This window comes from Phaethon aethereus (genome assembly GCF_964289735.1).
Source record: "Phaethon aethereus genome assembly, chromosome: 1".
Taxonomy (NCBI): Eukaryota; Metazoa; Chordata; class Aves; order Phaethontiformes; family Phaethontidae; genus Phaethon; species Phaethon aethereus.
Genome location: NC_138575.1, coordinates 207371000 through 207386018, shown reverse-complemented (window position 1 = coordinate 207386018; position 15019 = coordinate 207371000). Strand labels below are relative to the sequence as shown.

At 36.7% G+C, this 15019-nt stretch overlaps 1 protein-coding gene across 4 annotated transcripts in view; it reads left to right on the top strand.

Annotated features, from left to right (window-relative positions):
• Positions 1-15019, top strand: part of YAP1 (Yes1 associated transcriptional regulator) — a gene marked incomplete at its 3' end in the record, with an annotated part of 92874 nt that overhangs the window by 66299 nt on the left and 11556 nt on the right. For 2 of the 4 annotated variants that reach the window (XM_082008331.1, XM_082008330.1), the window contains one exon: positions 7461-7642. In XM_082008331.1, coding sequence (XP_081864457.1) covers positions 7461-7642 — 182 coding nt within the window. Of the gene's footprint in view, positions 1-7460; positions 7655-9151; positions 9200-15019 lie in introns of all 4 variants that reach the window. The other 2 variants (XM_082008329.1, XM_082008328.1) reach the window with 2 other exon arrangements.

Sequence of the window (15019 nt, the reverse complement as noted above, 5' to 3'; positions counted from 1 at the left end):
TTGGGAATCTGCAGAGGCAGATGAAATTTCACTGGTAAGCAGCCCGTTGTAATAGGGGACGCTGCCCTTACGGTAGTGACAATAAACGCTTATTAGCTGTTCATCATCATATCAGAAAGTGAAATCTTGTTTTGTTTGAAAGCAGGATGTATTTAGACCTCTTGACTGAACAGAGTTCACTGAAGGAATCATTAAATCTGTCCACAGGTGGTGTGTGAGGATGCAGTTACCTACTTTATGTAAATTTTTGTATACTAATAAAAAAAGGAGGGAGAAAACACACTTTTATTAAGTATTTAGTACTTAAGCAGTAGGTTTATATAAGTTTATACCTGTTTTGTGTTTTGTTTTGTTTTCAGAATAATTTAATCCTGTTTGAGAAAGGAGATTTATTGGTAATGGTGTCTTTATGCCAGTAAAAATAATGCATAGTAATAATGTTGTGCTAGAACAGCTGTGACAATGAAAGAAAACTGCACTCCTAATAGGGCCATTTTTTCCACCCATATACTTCTAACACCGCTGTTTGCACGTCTCTGTTAATGAGCATACTATGTTAAAAATTGAAGGTGCATCATTTTGAACACATCATTCATTATCTGTAAATATATATATGCACACAATAATTATATACTCTATATTTAATCATATATAATCTAAAATTCAAAGAAGCATCAGCTTTTTTCCCCTTGAATTCAGTCATGTTGAAACATGATTTCAGTTTCTTATATACAGAAAACAATTTTGCTCCGTTTCTTGATGGTATACTGTTGATTTATGGGTTGTTTTTTTTTTAATTACAGTACTTTTTACTGAATGTTGTAATTCCTGTTTAATCATTTCTAATGGGCTTATGACTGAGATTTTAAAAAAAAGATGCAGATGTGCCCGTGCATATGCACAGGGTTTGTTCCCCTCAAATAAATTGAAGGAAACCTGCATTTTAAAAAAGAGTTTTCATATACTTTTATAAGAACTTATACAGAAGCTTGTCTTTTGGCCTAATTGGCCCAGGAAGTATGATGTGGTGATTAAGCAGTGAAACTTGTTTGCAGCTAATACCCTTATGTAGACTCTTTGCTGATTAACCTTTGGTCTAAAATGTGGACTAGCTTTGATTAAATACATTTTGCCAGATGTTCAGTGGACAGACATGAGGCCTTGATGAGCTCGGAGTCCTGCACTTTCTGTAGTCTCAGTGTTCCATACATACAATTTAAACTTAGATGACATTAGTTGAGGTTTCTTTTCATAATCTGTCCTATGCAGTGTGTTCTAGATAGTTCTCCTGTAATATTAATGTTTACACTGTCAGTTCATTCTGTATGAAGATTTTAAAATTTAAGTTATATCTTTTAAAAATTGTTTAGACTTCCAAAATTAAAATTAATTTCTTTTTAAAGATTGGAAAAAGTTTTGTTTTGTATGCATGCATTAAGCAGAAGTTTCTTACAGCTATTTACGTTACTGCTGAATTTTGTTTATATTTGCTTTTCTGACTGGCCAGAATATTTCAGTTGTTCTGAAACTGGCATACATAGAGTGAAAGTGCTTTATAAATACTGCTGTTGACTTCTATGGGGAAAAACGTTAGATCCATGAACAACTGCAACAGCATCTTACTCCAGTTTAGTTTCCAGTGTATTAAGAGTCTGTCTGCAGATGCTATATAAGTCTTAGTGGTGGTCAATCAGCCCAGCTGTTGCACCTCTGCATTTTAGGGTACAGGAAGACTTTTAAAAACAATGGCAGCTTTATCAAATAAAACAAAGAACTGTTTAAATTAATTTACATTGTTTTAATCAGCAAGTGCCGTAGTGATAGAATAACTAAAAGAAAAATATGAATTTCATTTGAATACAAGTAATTGATAAATGCACAGTAATCAATCTGTAGTTTGGACATACTTCTGTAATAAATAGTATTTTCATTGGATATATCCTGTTTTAACCAAGAGTCCAGCTCAGAAGTGTGTAAAGGTTTCTTTTTACTTAAGACACTAAGATTTGTTGGTACAGTTAAGACAGCAAAATGAGCCCGGAGAACAGTCTGTTTCATGTTTCTCCCTTACTTTAAGCTCCGGGATTCTCAGATTAATGGGAGACTGAAAACAATGGAATATTTTATTGTGCTAATTTTTAGGTTGTTTTGTAACAGCAGCATTATGAAACCGCAAGTAGGATTTCCTTAAAGTAATATAGCAATGCATGATAAAGAATGCAATCCAGAAACATGACTTGTATCCTGATTAAAGAACAAATTGTTGTACCAAATTTCTCTAAAAGAGCCACTTGGAATGATTTTTTATTACTTCCGAGACTCATTCTTTCAAATCCTGCTGGTAATTTTTTTTTCTTCACAGCTCTTTTCAATTCCATCAAAGAGGAGTTTTGCCTTTGTTGCAGTGCTACGAACTAGCACCATTCAAAAACCTGGCCATAGCCAAAAATGATACACAAAACCTGTCTAGTTTCCAAGTGAAGCTGAAGGGGACAAGTACTCTTTTCAATTCCCTCAATGAAAACATTGATTCTTATTATTAAGAACAGTAAGTTACAGCATGCTCAGATCCTGAGCTTTTGCTGTTGTTGTTTGTTCAAATAAATAAAGTCTTTAAATTTGCAGATTAAAATTAAGTTTTAATTTTGAAGGGTGAAATTATAAATACAAAAGAAAAAAAATCACACATTCGGCTGTGTTCATTAATCATTAAGGGTGCTCTACAGCAGTCTTTGCATGTAATTCTGCATAGGGGGAAGGTGCTGTGTTACTGCAAACTGTCAGTGCCTTGGGACCTGTGATTTAAATTGGCTTAGGATCTTGGGAGAGAATTAGCCTTTTATGTCTGAGTTGTTAACAATCTGCTGGCCTTTTCTCTCCAGCACTAATGACTGGTAATTGTTTCTCTCTCTTGGTTTGTTTTGGGGTTTTTTAGTTGTTTTTGTGGTGGTGGTCTTTTTTTCTTTTTTTTTCCGTTAAGGATGTAGACAGCAGTCTAAACTTTTTTCAGTAACTGTCAAGTATTACCTGCTACAGTACAGAACAGGCGTTTTGCTGTTGCGTTTGGACAGTAGAACATTTAATGCGTATCATTTGAAGACTACTAACTTCTCTGCTCTCAAAAGCATTTTGCAGCTATTGCAATTGACTGTATTCTGCAGATTGTAAAGCTAAGCCATATTACAGGACAGCAAGATCTTATTGTCTTAAGTTGCCCTTGTTTTTTAACTTGTCTGCCCCTCCTCCTCCTCCCCCCTCAAATCCCCCTCTTCTAGAAACAAAGACTTGTTTGTTCCGTCTCTGCCTGTGAGGTCTTTGCAGCCTCTGCTGTGTGGGTGCAGAGCCCCTTATTTAAATTCTTTCTATAGCCATGGAAGGTAAGGAACAGGATGCATTAGAAAACTGGGAAGTCCTAACTCTTAATAGATAAATGAAGCTCGCTGCCTTTGAATTGAAAGTACTTAGAAAGAGCTGTGCGTGTCAGGATCATCACAAACCCGTGAGGTACAGAAAAAATAAAATGGGCTTATCTGAGGTGACATTGATAAGCATATTCTTTAGAGTGCAGATTTCTGCAGTCATGTCCTCAGTGAGTAATGGAGAATTGAGAATTGAAAAACCCCAAACCACAAAACAACACAAAATGAAAACAAACAAAAAAACCAAACCACCAGCAAAAAAACCCTTTAAAATCCTCTGTTTTTTCCTGTCACTTGAAACAAGATGTGTTTTCCCTCTTTTTGTTAAATATTGTGGTGGAAATGATAGAAAATTACGTTCTTCATTCTGCTTCCCTTTATGATAGCACACTTGTGTAGTCAGCCAGGATGGTTGAAAGTAATTCAGTGTTACTACTGTTGGTTTTTTCCCACTGGTTCTTCTTCACTTGGGTATGTTGTTATGTCAGTAAAATTCAGTTAGCAGTATCTTCTTTCAATGTCCAAACTTTTAGTTTAATTTCACAGTTAAAAACAGTTGCCTTACATGAAAAACATCTATTCTGAGGACAGTTTAAAATCTTGTCAATTTAAAGTCTTTTGCACTTTCATTCTTGAAATAATAAAATGCTCAGAAAAATCCTTTTAATGGATTCCTGAATAAGAATTTAGAAACCAGATTTTTATGATTGGTTTCTGAAGAGTTACCAAATCATATAATTAAATTTTCCCCCACACTGAAGTCTCTATATCGTACGATATTCCTGTTTTAGATACACTTTTAGTTGGAAATATTACTTTCAAAATGGACATTAGAAGGCATTTCAGGGATCTAGGTTGAGGGAATAAGATGCAAAACATCAGACAAACTTGATTTGTCTCTTACAGTTTTAATTGCAAGGTCGGTCTATGGGAAGTATGGAGCAAACCGTGATCAGAGAGAAAGGAATAATACAAGCATCTGTCAGAAAGGTACAAGTATATAAAATATGAAGAATTTGGCATGAGAAGGAAATTATTTCCAAAGCTGCAATTAGTGGAAAAGAGACCTAGGGAAGTAATACTTGTTTGGTGCATGCAGAAAAAACAGATTCATAATGTGTTGAAGAGATGTTAGTGATACTGCGCTTAAGTATTAAACTAAGGTTAGAAACTGTTAAATTTTTATGAGGTTATCTGTAACATGACTTGGCTGTGAACTGCATGAGACAGGGACTCTGAAACCATGATTAGATAATTGGAGACTAGACCATCATAAAGGCGGCCTTTTTAACCAAAAGAAAATTGACGTTCTTCAGCTTTGAGTACTTTATTTTTACAAGCTAGGTAGTTTGCTTTTAACTTAGATGTGCTGCTTTCAGGTGACTGTAATTTGCTAACCTTTGTCCCTCTTTACTTTCCACTGTAATTGGCCTTCCATCTTGTTTAATAGCAGGGTTTGGGTCCTGGAGCTTCTGTAGGGTAGCACGGACATCTGCTTGAGCTGCAGAATTAGCTAACAGCAAGAGAAGGCTGTTGTGTTCTGTTGTTCCCTACTAGCCCGTTCATTGTCTGTTTGAAGGTGAAAGAGGGCAAGATAGAAAAAGCAGAATGCATGGTCCTGGCTCCAGACTTCATAGAATTATAAAGAGAGAAAGGAGGACATACATTCCCCACTCCAGCAGTGCCATGTCTATTTTGTCTAGAGCTGCTAGGTGGGCTGCTTTTCTTTTTGTGTTGCGCTTTCTAGCTTCAACTTCACACTTAATTTGGTAAATGTAGGTAGTCTAATTGCTGTCAGTCTTCCAGCAGAGATTGCCCAGTGGACGTCTTGGAGCTTGTAATTACAGTTCACTGCTCATATCCTTGCAGGACAGCTGTTGGTGCTGTTGAAGCTTTTGCTTAACAGTTTCTGAGGTCTTGGGACATAAGAACCTTCGTGTTTGTTCAGTAGAAGAACAAGCTGTCCTGTCTCTTCCTGTTGCTGGCCTAGCGACCACAGTTTACATCACAAACCTGGTTGATTGGCTTATCCTGGTCACCTTCTTCTTGAAATTCAGTTTTGATGGTGAAATGGTGTTGGATGTCTCATAAGATCAACTGCTCAATTTTAAGCTTCAATGTACAGCAACATCATCTTCCCACTATCTTTTTTCCCTGCTGGGTCAGGATGGGACTTGCACGTTGGAGTTGAACCTCCAGTCCTTTGCATTCACTCTGTTGTCTCTACTTGGTACTGGGATTCAGTTTCTATTCCTACTTTACCTGTTCACTTACCTTTACAGGAAGTTTTATCTTATTAGTGATCATATGTATGAAGCTTTTTCACAAATAACTATTTAAAATGTAATTTTAAATGACTTCAAGCTATTTGATACTTCATTTTATTTTGACTTGACTCATGAAAATGTGACCCACCTGTCCATTAGACTATTGACTCTGTGCTGGACCTATGGAATAGTTGAAAGGGTAGGCTGGGGAGTTGAGTCTGTAGCTGGTTTTGACTTTTTTTTTTTTTTTTCTTTTTCTGTTCTCACTCCAGTAAGCATACGGCATTTCTTTTTCATATGGTATCTCTCAATGGAAAGATGAGCTGTGGCAAGGCAGAAAGGGAGCATGGCTGTGAAGCAACAGCCATTTTTACTGCTATTATGAGATGAATATATTTAGGCTTTCTGGGAACAGAAGAAAAGCACTACTGCATGTTAAGTCAAACACTCAACAGACGGTGGAGACTGAAGGGCTTTTCAGAGAAAAGATGGTAGAGATTCTTTATGAGATAATTCTCCTTTCTTACCATAGTTAGAAGTATTAGTGTTCCAGGAATCCTCTATATGATGAAAACATTAATTCAAACTAATAGATGGTTTTCTTTGCACCAAATCAGCCTGTCATCCTAAAAGCAGCTCACTCCCTTTTCTTTCTTAGTTCACATAAACCATAATCCTTATTCCCAGGAAAAAAAAAAAATCCCTGCCACTCTCCCATCACTGCTTCAGCAAATGCATTTTGCGGCATATTGTGAAAGTTAACAGATTCAGGCTGTTCCAGACAACAGGATGGAAAGCTAATTCCAAAACTGAAAGCCCCTGAAAATAGTGCCCTTCTAATACATTCAGCCTTTCCAATCATTCTGTTTCATTATGGGAACTCCAGTGCCTCTGTTGACTTTAACCATACTGGTCTCGTGTCGGGGAAAAATCAAGCCTGTCAAATAGATGCATCCCAGTCATGCATTATTTTATAAACTAAAATTGTCTTAGGTCTTGCTTTTGTGGGGAAGATGGATTCTGGTTGTGCTTTAGGCATACAAGACAACACACTTTCTTCTCCATACCCCAGAAAAGATGCATCACATACTTTTGTGGGATAAAACAAAACTAAGCACTAGCAAAATGTTTCCTATGTTGATGGCAGTATTTTTGGTTGTATAATTCATCTGCCATTTCTGTACCAGCTCTAATTTTGCATGTCAAGATGCCCTAAATGGAGCCTGTAACATTCAAAACTTGATGTGATGAGGATGTGAATGATTGTTGCATGACCTGCTCTACATTGGGAAGAATAGTAGCCTTTAACCAAATGTAGTTTGATATAAGTGAGATGATCTGTTTTGCCATTCTATTTGTTGTCGAGTGTAATGTTTCTAAGATTTCACATGGAGAAGAAAAGTGATTTTGTATTATTGGTGTCTAAATTGAGATTAGTTTATTAGGAAAGAGGGAGAGAGCTCCTGCTAATCAAACTTGAAATATTTTACTACCACTTTTGAATTTCTCACCAACTTACACATTTGTTGTGTCTTACACTGTTTTCAGAAGCTTTTAGTACAATTTTGTGCTCTTAAACATGAGACTGTTGCATTGATTTCACAGGAATAACACGTGAGCATTTCACACTGAACATCAGTGTAGCTGCATGTTTTGTACCGTCATGGCTTGTAATTTCATGAAGTTTTTAGTATGTGCCTTCTGAGGATAATACTTTCCTTGAACGTATTTGCTTTAATTTCATTTTTAAATGTTTACTGTTTTGGTTCTTTAGCCATGAATCAGCGAATCAGCCAAAGTGCTCCAGTGAAACAGCCACCCCCTCTGGCTCCTCAGAGTCCCCAAGGTGGCGTGATGGGTGGGAGTAGCTCCAATCAGCAACAACAGATGAGACTTCAGCAGCTACAGATGGAGAAGGAAAGGCTGAGACTGAAGCATCAAGAACTGCTTCGGCAGGTGAGGCCACAGGTTAGACACCTACTTCCACTATTTCTTTTGTATGTTATGTTTTGGTTTGGCTGAGTAGTTGTTTCAGTGAGTCTTAAAGACCAGTGATTGTACAAAAAACTTTGAGATCTGAAAACGTCTGAATTATTCTGTTACTGATATCAGCTTGGTAGTGAGAGCATCTGACTTACCAGACTGAAGGATTTTGCTTTCCTCCCTCATTCCTCTCTCTAACAAAACTCTCTGAGAGCAGGCTTCTTTACTATTAGGATGACATCATGGACTGTTGATCTGATTGAAAATTCCACTTGAGAATATATTTCATATTCATTGAGTTCGGAGTCATGCAAAAAGGCAAGAAGTTGGTTCCCACAGCTGCTTTTCAAGTGGAGGAAAGTCTGTCACTTCTAGAACCTGTCGCAGTCTGTAGGATTTCAAAGCACTTTTAAAGTTTATGTTTACATTGAGGAGACACCTTGTCGCTAAAATCTTGTCTGTTAAACAGTGGAGTGGAGCATGGAACAACTGAATCACTCGTCCTGCATTTTGAACCTGTGGTTTTCTTAAGCTGAAGAATTTCAAACTTCCTAATTAGGCTGCAAGCTAGTCCTTTCAGTATTTTTCTGCTGTATGAATATAGCTGTAGCAAATGTTGAGGTGTAGGACTGGACATTGGAATCTATGGATTTTGAATTCAGGCTTGACTTCCTTTTGACTCTAAGCCTTCTGCTTCGATTTTTCCATCTGAATGTTTTAAGAGTTACTACCATCTCTGCTAGATAATTAGGATATTCTTTGGGGTTTTGACACTGGCAGAGCAAACACTAATCTTTTCTTTGAGGAAAACCTTCTAAAATCTTACCCTGTTCCCTTTTCACTTTGGGTGATGGGCCTTGTATCAGGAGAGGATAATAATCTTAATGTCCTCAAAGACAGCTTTTCTCTTTCTTCATCACCTGCAGTATTCTGTCCTGGAATCTGACTCCCGTTATCTCCTTTGTAGTCAAGGCCTGTTTTGTAGGAATCTTCAGCATCTCTTGGTGTAAGATGGGTCATCTTTACAGCCATTACTTTCTATAGTACGCTAGGTAAGAGTACATTGCAAAGGTGGCATCAGGACTTTCTCTCTGCTTAAGCACGTGGGCTTCTGCTGTTCCTGCTTTGCAATTAATCCACCAACAAACATTTTACCCTGTGCTAGCATGCTTCTAGGTAGGCCTTCTAATTGTCTTGCCTGAGTTGTCATTGAGAACCTGACTAACTTTGGAGCAGGTGACAGCCAGTTCCCTCCATGTTGTTCTCCCTGGTCATTAAGCTTATCTGTCAAATACGCATCCTTGGTAAATCTGTGAGTTTTGTTTCACTGTGTCATGATTTTCATAGTTTCTTAACTCCCTTATCCTGTCTCATCTGGCCTGTCTTGGGGGCTTGATACTACAAGATGGTATTTATAAGACAGCCTGCATAGGCAAACCATGCAGCTAAAGTAATTTTTATCCATCTTATTTTTACTCTTAGGCATTGCGGAATATCAATCCCAGCACAGCAAATTCTCCAAAACATCAGGTAGGCTCTTAACTGATGTTTCAGCGTAATTAGAAAAAAATAAAGCATTAAATTAGGCTAGCAGGGGAACTTTTTGATACATGAAGGCATTCTAAAAAAAGAAAAACAAAAAAAACCCCAACAAACCAGCTCTGCCATGCATATTTTTGAACCACTTCTCTGGTCACGACCCTAACGTTGTTTTTAAGAGTGCCTCATTACCACAACTTTATATCAATATTTAAAAGCAAATGAGGAATTCATTGCACATTTTTCTGCATTGAAAACAACCTTCTTGTTTAGCATTCTTGAGGATACTGCTGTTCCAGTCCTGATGTCATCAAGATGTGTGTTTAAAGCAAACCTCACATTATATCTAAGGTAGTAGTTTGTGACTTTTAAGTACTGTTCATATGAATGTTCTTATCAGTTTGTTTAAACAGGTATGATCTTAAAGAAGGATATCTGTAATCACTTAATAAAAAGTCACTTGAAATATTTATGATTTTTAAGCATGTACAGCGTAACAGAATTATTTAATAGATTAGACTAACAAAATAATTGGTATTGGGATATAATATGTAATTACTCCATTTTGACATTTAACAGGCTCCTGCACAGATACATTTTCTGTATAGGAAACAACAATTCTGAAAAGCCTCCCAAGCTCAGATCAAAAGAAAATCGGTCAAAATGTGAAGCATAATAAACAGTTTAATGCAGACTTCTTTTAGGCTCTTAAAAAGTTGAATATGGAATGAATCTCTGAAAGGGTGGATTTATGGATATATTCAGAGAGCTTCGTGCTTGCTATTGCTAACAGTATTCTTAATATACTGATTCTTAGGGTAATATTTATATTGGCTTGTATTGTAAATTTTTTTTTCTAAGAAAAAACACTATATGCACTAGGCAAGAAAAACAGAATAAAAGTAAGTATCCTCTGTTTGGAAGCCATGAAAAGTGGTGTATTGCTGCATTCTGAAGAGTACCACAAAATTGTATGTTGCTAGTTCTCTTGAGAAAATCATCTTCAAAATAGGAACCTCAGACCTTAGAAACAGTACTGACAATGCAAAATACTTTCTTCTTTGGCAATATCAGTGCAGCTCTAAAACGGAAGCATTTTAACTGAGATGTAAGCATTTGATTCATTTACAGAGCATTAACCACAAAATGTTCTCATCGATCAATATTAGATAGTATTATAGAGGAGAAAAAAATTAATTGGGAATTGCTGGTATACAAGGGAATAAACAGAGAAGGATACTCCTTCACATCAGTTGGAAACACCTTATCTTCTGCCACAATTAAGTCATTCAAAAGGGATGTTTTTCTTACTGAATGCTGAAAGTATATTCTGTGTTTTCTTGTATGCTTGAAGCCCTGTCATACAGTTGTTCGCTCTTCCACAGTAACTTCTTCCTGTTGCCAACTCAGAAATATGCAGCAAATGGAGAACTTTGGGATCAGTTTCGTACTTAACGCAGTAAGATCAGATTTTGGAACTTCTTGAAATTCTGGCTTAAAACACTAAAAAGCTGCAAAAACTCAAAGGGACCTTACTGATAATTCATTAAATGTATATGTAGTGGTCACTCTGCTTTGTTTGGCATGGGAACTCATGAAAGGATTTACGCAAAAATCAGGACTCCAGCTACATTTAAACTGGCTTCACACCAGGCTCACCTGTATAGTCCCCTGCCTGGGATCAGTTTTATTAGTCTACACTTACTAATGAGTCAAGCTGTGTTTGAGTGATCTGGTGGATAGAAAAGTAGGCAATTATGTCAACTTAAAAGTTTTATAATACTACATTATTCATGTTGTATCATTTAAATGTATTTTTTGTGTTTTCATGTGTCACTTCAATAATGTAGTGAGCAGCCATATGTGGAAGAAGGTGCTTAGAGAACTCCTGGGAATTGTTCTCTAAATGCTTCTTGAGGCCTTATACTATAGAGGCAAATGTTGTCTTTCTTCTCCAATGATGCTATTATTGAAATCCCAATCTGTACACCCTGTCAGGTCATAGTCAAACTCGTGAATCTGTGAAAAATCTGTAGAAAGAGCGAACATTTCTTCGGTCAACTTTTTCTTTTTGACAGATTCTTTCTTTCCTTTGTGAACAAAATTAATGTAGTTTAGAGGAATTATCTGCTTTCATGATGATAAAGCTGTGCTTGGGGGAAGAATGATAGCTTCTCTTGCTAAATTTTAGATGTTCTTTAAAGGAATACTGAAAATAAAATCTTCATATGTTAGATGCTCTTAATTCTGGGAAGACTAAATTGATTTTAGAGAGGGATTGTCAGGGTCTTCTGTTTCTAAAGAAACTATATGACATCAGCATTCTTGAAGCTTGCGTCTAATGAAGTATCTCTTTTATACATATTAAAAAACCTGAGAAGTGTTTAACTTTTAACTGCATCTCTGAGCTTTCTTAATCACAGAATCAAATAGGTTGGAAGGGACTGGTGGAGGTCATCTAGTCCAACATCCTGCATCCAGCCCAACCTGCTCTTCTTTCTTGATGTTTTTGTCCATGTAACCTGGATACAGTGCCATGGTTGTATTGATACCTTTGGTCAGGTTTTTTTGGTACTGAGTGAACATTGTGTCCTTGCGAGTTTTTATCTCTCTGCCATGATACTGTAGTATCCTGTAGCAAAGCTAACATTCAAAGTGTTATGTATGGAGGCCTTAGTACTTAAATGCCTCCTGGAAAACCAATTGCTCAGCTTCATCTTTTGTAGCAAGTACTGTAAAAGACTCTTTTTGTTTGAATGAGGATGTATTTTATTATGTCTATTATAATTTTATTACAATTCCAAAAATGTCCCAGGTTAAAGGTATTTGAAGCAAAAATTACAACCTCCATATTTACTCTGTATAAACAGGAGCTATTGATACATCCAGGGAATTTGAAAACACCAGGCATCTGTCCAGTTACTTGTGCTTATCATCATCAATTATCTGTGAACACCTTAAAGATACCTACCTTAGTTAAGAGATTGAGTGACTTGACTTTCCTTCCCAGTAGCTCTCCTTCCATTTTCCTGCAATTAGTATCCGGTTGTCAACAACGTCTCACCTAAAATAGATGTCAGTCAACTTTTGTTTAAATCATGAAATTGCCTAGATGTTAGGTAACAGATTTCTTGCCTTCTAGTAAACGATGGAAAGAGAGAGAGGCAAATAATGTTGAGGTACTGATGGCATTATTCTTGGATGTTGTGCAGACTACTTTCTTGTGCTAAGACTGGAAGATTTCTTACTTGTCAGCCACTAATATTACAGTATTTGCTAGTAAGATCAGCATACTACACAGCTGTTTACATGATAGGTTCCTCCGTATATGCTTACTCATTCTGTATCTGCTGCTTGTTTCTAGCACTGAATGGAGATCCCTGGTCTGAGAACCAGATACAGCCCTGCTTCCTTGCTACGCTGCTCAGTTGTGCTTTGTGCTGAGACCAGGACACAATTTACCTTTCTGTTACCTCTGTGCTGCTTTCTTGGTAGTTCTGCATACCTGGAATGTGCTCTCTGTTCATTGTCTCCATTCTTTGTATATATACCTATAAAGGTATATATTATGAAGTACCTCCTGTATTCTCTGTGCTGTTGCCCTGGACTTATTTCTTAACATCTTTTGAGTGACATTCTGGAAATTCCCCTACTCAGTGAAGAATCTGCAAAGACATATGGCCAGTCTGTCACTGTTTGCTGAATCACTCGGGTTTGTTTCATATTTTTTTTGTATTTTCTCTTACTGCATAAAATACAAGCACTTACACTACTGAATAGTTACTGGGCTTGAAATATTATTTTAGTTTCCTATGATTTCCTTTTTGTAGAAGTTCATGTTAGTGGTTTTTGACACCTTTCATCAACCTAGTTGAGAAGATTTCCAGTGTTCCAGGAAAGTTCTAATTCCTTAGGACATTATTACTATTTTTCAATAAAAGATTTTTTCAGTCACTTTGCAAGTACACCAATACTAAGCTGTGCTACTGTCAGATTTGCAACATTTTCTAGAAACTATGGAAGGCGTCATTAAAAACAAGTGCAGTCTTGAATTCTGTACTCTTGAACTTCCATGATGTTAAGGAACCTGTAAGTTTTACTGAGGACTTAGGTTTTGGTTTGGCTTTTTGTTTTTTCTCTTCCCTGTAATATGTCTTTAAATAACAAGCTATACTTGTGTTCAGATCTTAGTGGAAATGGTGGGAAATACTTACTTTAGCTTCTTAGTGAATCCCAAACAGTGTTGTCCCTTGAATCTCCTGTTTCCCATCCATCTGTGTATTAGCTGAAGCTGACCTAGATTATCAAGATAAATGACTTGTCTTGGTTTCATCAAGGGTATGTGTGTGGGGGGATGGTGTTAGGTTTTGGTTGTTTTTTGTTGTTGTTGTTGTTGTTGTTTTCTTAACAGTGGTAAGGTACTGAAGCCAGCCGTTTGGTCTTTGAACATGTTTTTTTTGACCAGTGAAGATACCACCACTGGTATGCAGAAACATTTTTGAAGAATATGTTTGCAAGATGCAGAAGATAGCGAGTCACTTGTAGCAAATTCATAGCTGTATTGTGTCCCTCAGTTTTAATTTGCCTTATTGCTTGATATTTGATAGAGAAAATGGCCTGTGATATGTCTTACTCTGAAGAGCTTTGAAAGCTAGCTAATACACAGTGAAGAGCCTTTCCAACAACATTTTATTCCCATTTAAAATTTTGGCTTCTGGTTGAATTTTTTTTAATCAATAGTCACCAATAATACCTGAAACTTCTCATTTTAGTGGAAGTAAATATTGTATCTCTCCTTTTGTTGTGTTTTAATCACTTGATAGCTCTTTTTATTAGTACTATGTTTTGCTTTGTCCCTTGTGGTTTAAGTTTTCTGTTAGATATTTCTTTTGCACAGTGAACATAAATTGTTACTGGTTTCTTACTCTCCAAAATCAATAACAAAATACTACTGGAGAGCTGTCACGCAGATAACGGAGCTGAGCAGCACGTACAGTATTGTAAGTAACTTGAAGATTCCAGTTAGGCAGAAATCAATTTTGTATGCATTTAGCTCAGTTTTCATTGAACTGTTGATACATTATTGTTTGCAGAAATATTTTTTACTTCACTAGGTAACAAACCATTGTCATTCACTGGACAACCTTCCAAAAATCCTTGTAATTGATGAATCAGAGAATCATTTAGGTTGGAAAAACCCTTTAAGATCATAGAGTCCAACTGACTTTAGTCTGTGGTAGTAAATTCAGCATGTAATAGCAAATCTTAGCATATTGCCTGTATTTATATACACATCTGTTTCTAGAAAAGCACTTCTGTTTTAGATAGTTAAAGATTAGTTCAGATTATCTGTCAAGTACCTGTCATTTATTCTGCATCAGTTGCACAAAACTTTGTTATAGCACTCCTCTGTAGTGCCATGACTTCAGAAATTAATTTGGGAGAAGACTTAACCAGTTGTCTAGAGCCATCCTAAACTGGGGCTGAAGACTGCAGCTGGGGATTTGTGTGGTATTTTTTAAGCAAGATACTTGCTTCTTAATAAAATGACTTCTGACTGAGAGGTCTGGTAGACATGCTCTGGCAAACCGAACTGCAGCAGTTTAAAACATTAAACTCAGCTGTCTGCCAGAGGTTGCCGTAATAATAAGGCAGCAGAACAGGATGTGTCTAACATTGTTTTTTCCTAATCTAGTAGCTGAAGCATTGGTGTGGATACACGCCAAGACAGATCAGACACCTGATCTATCACAAAAACTATTTTTCAGCTCGGTCAGTTTTCTGACTTGTCTTAGTGTATGGCCATACAAA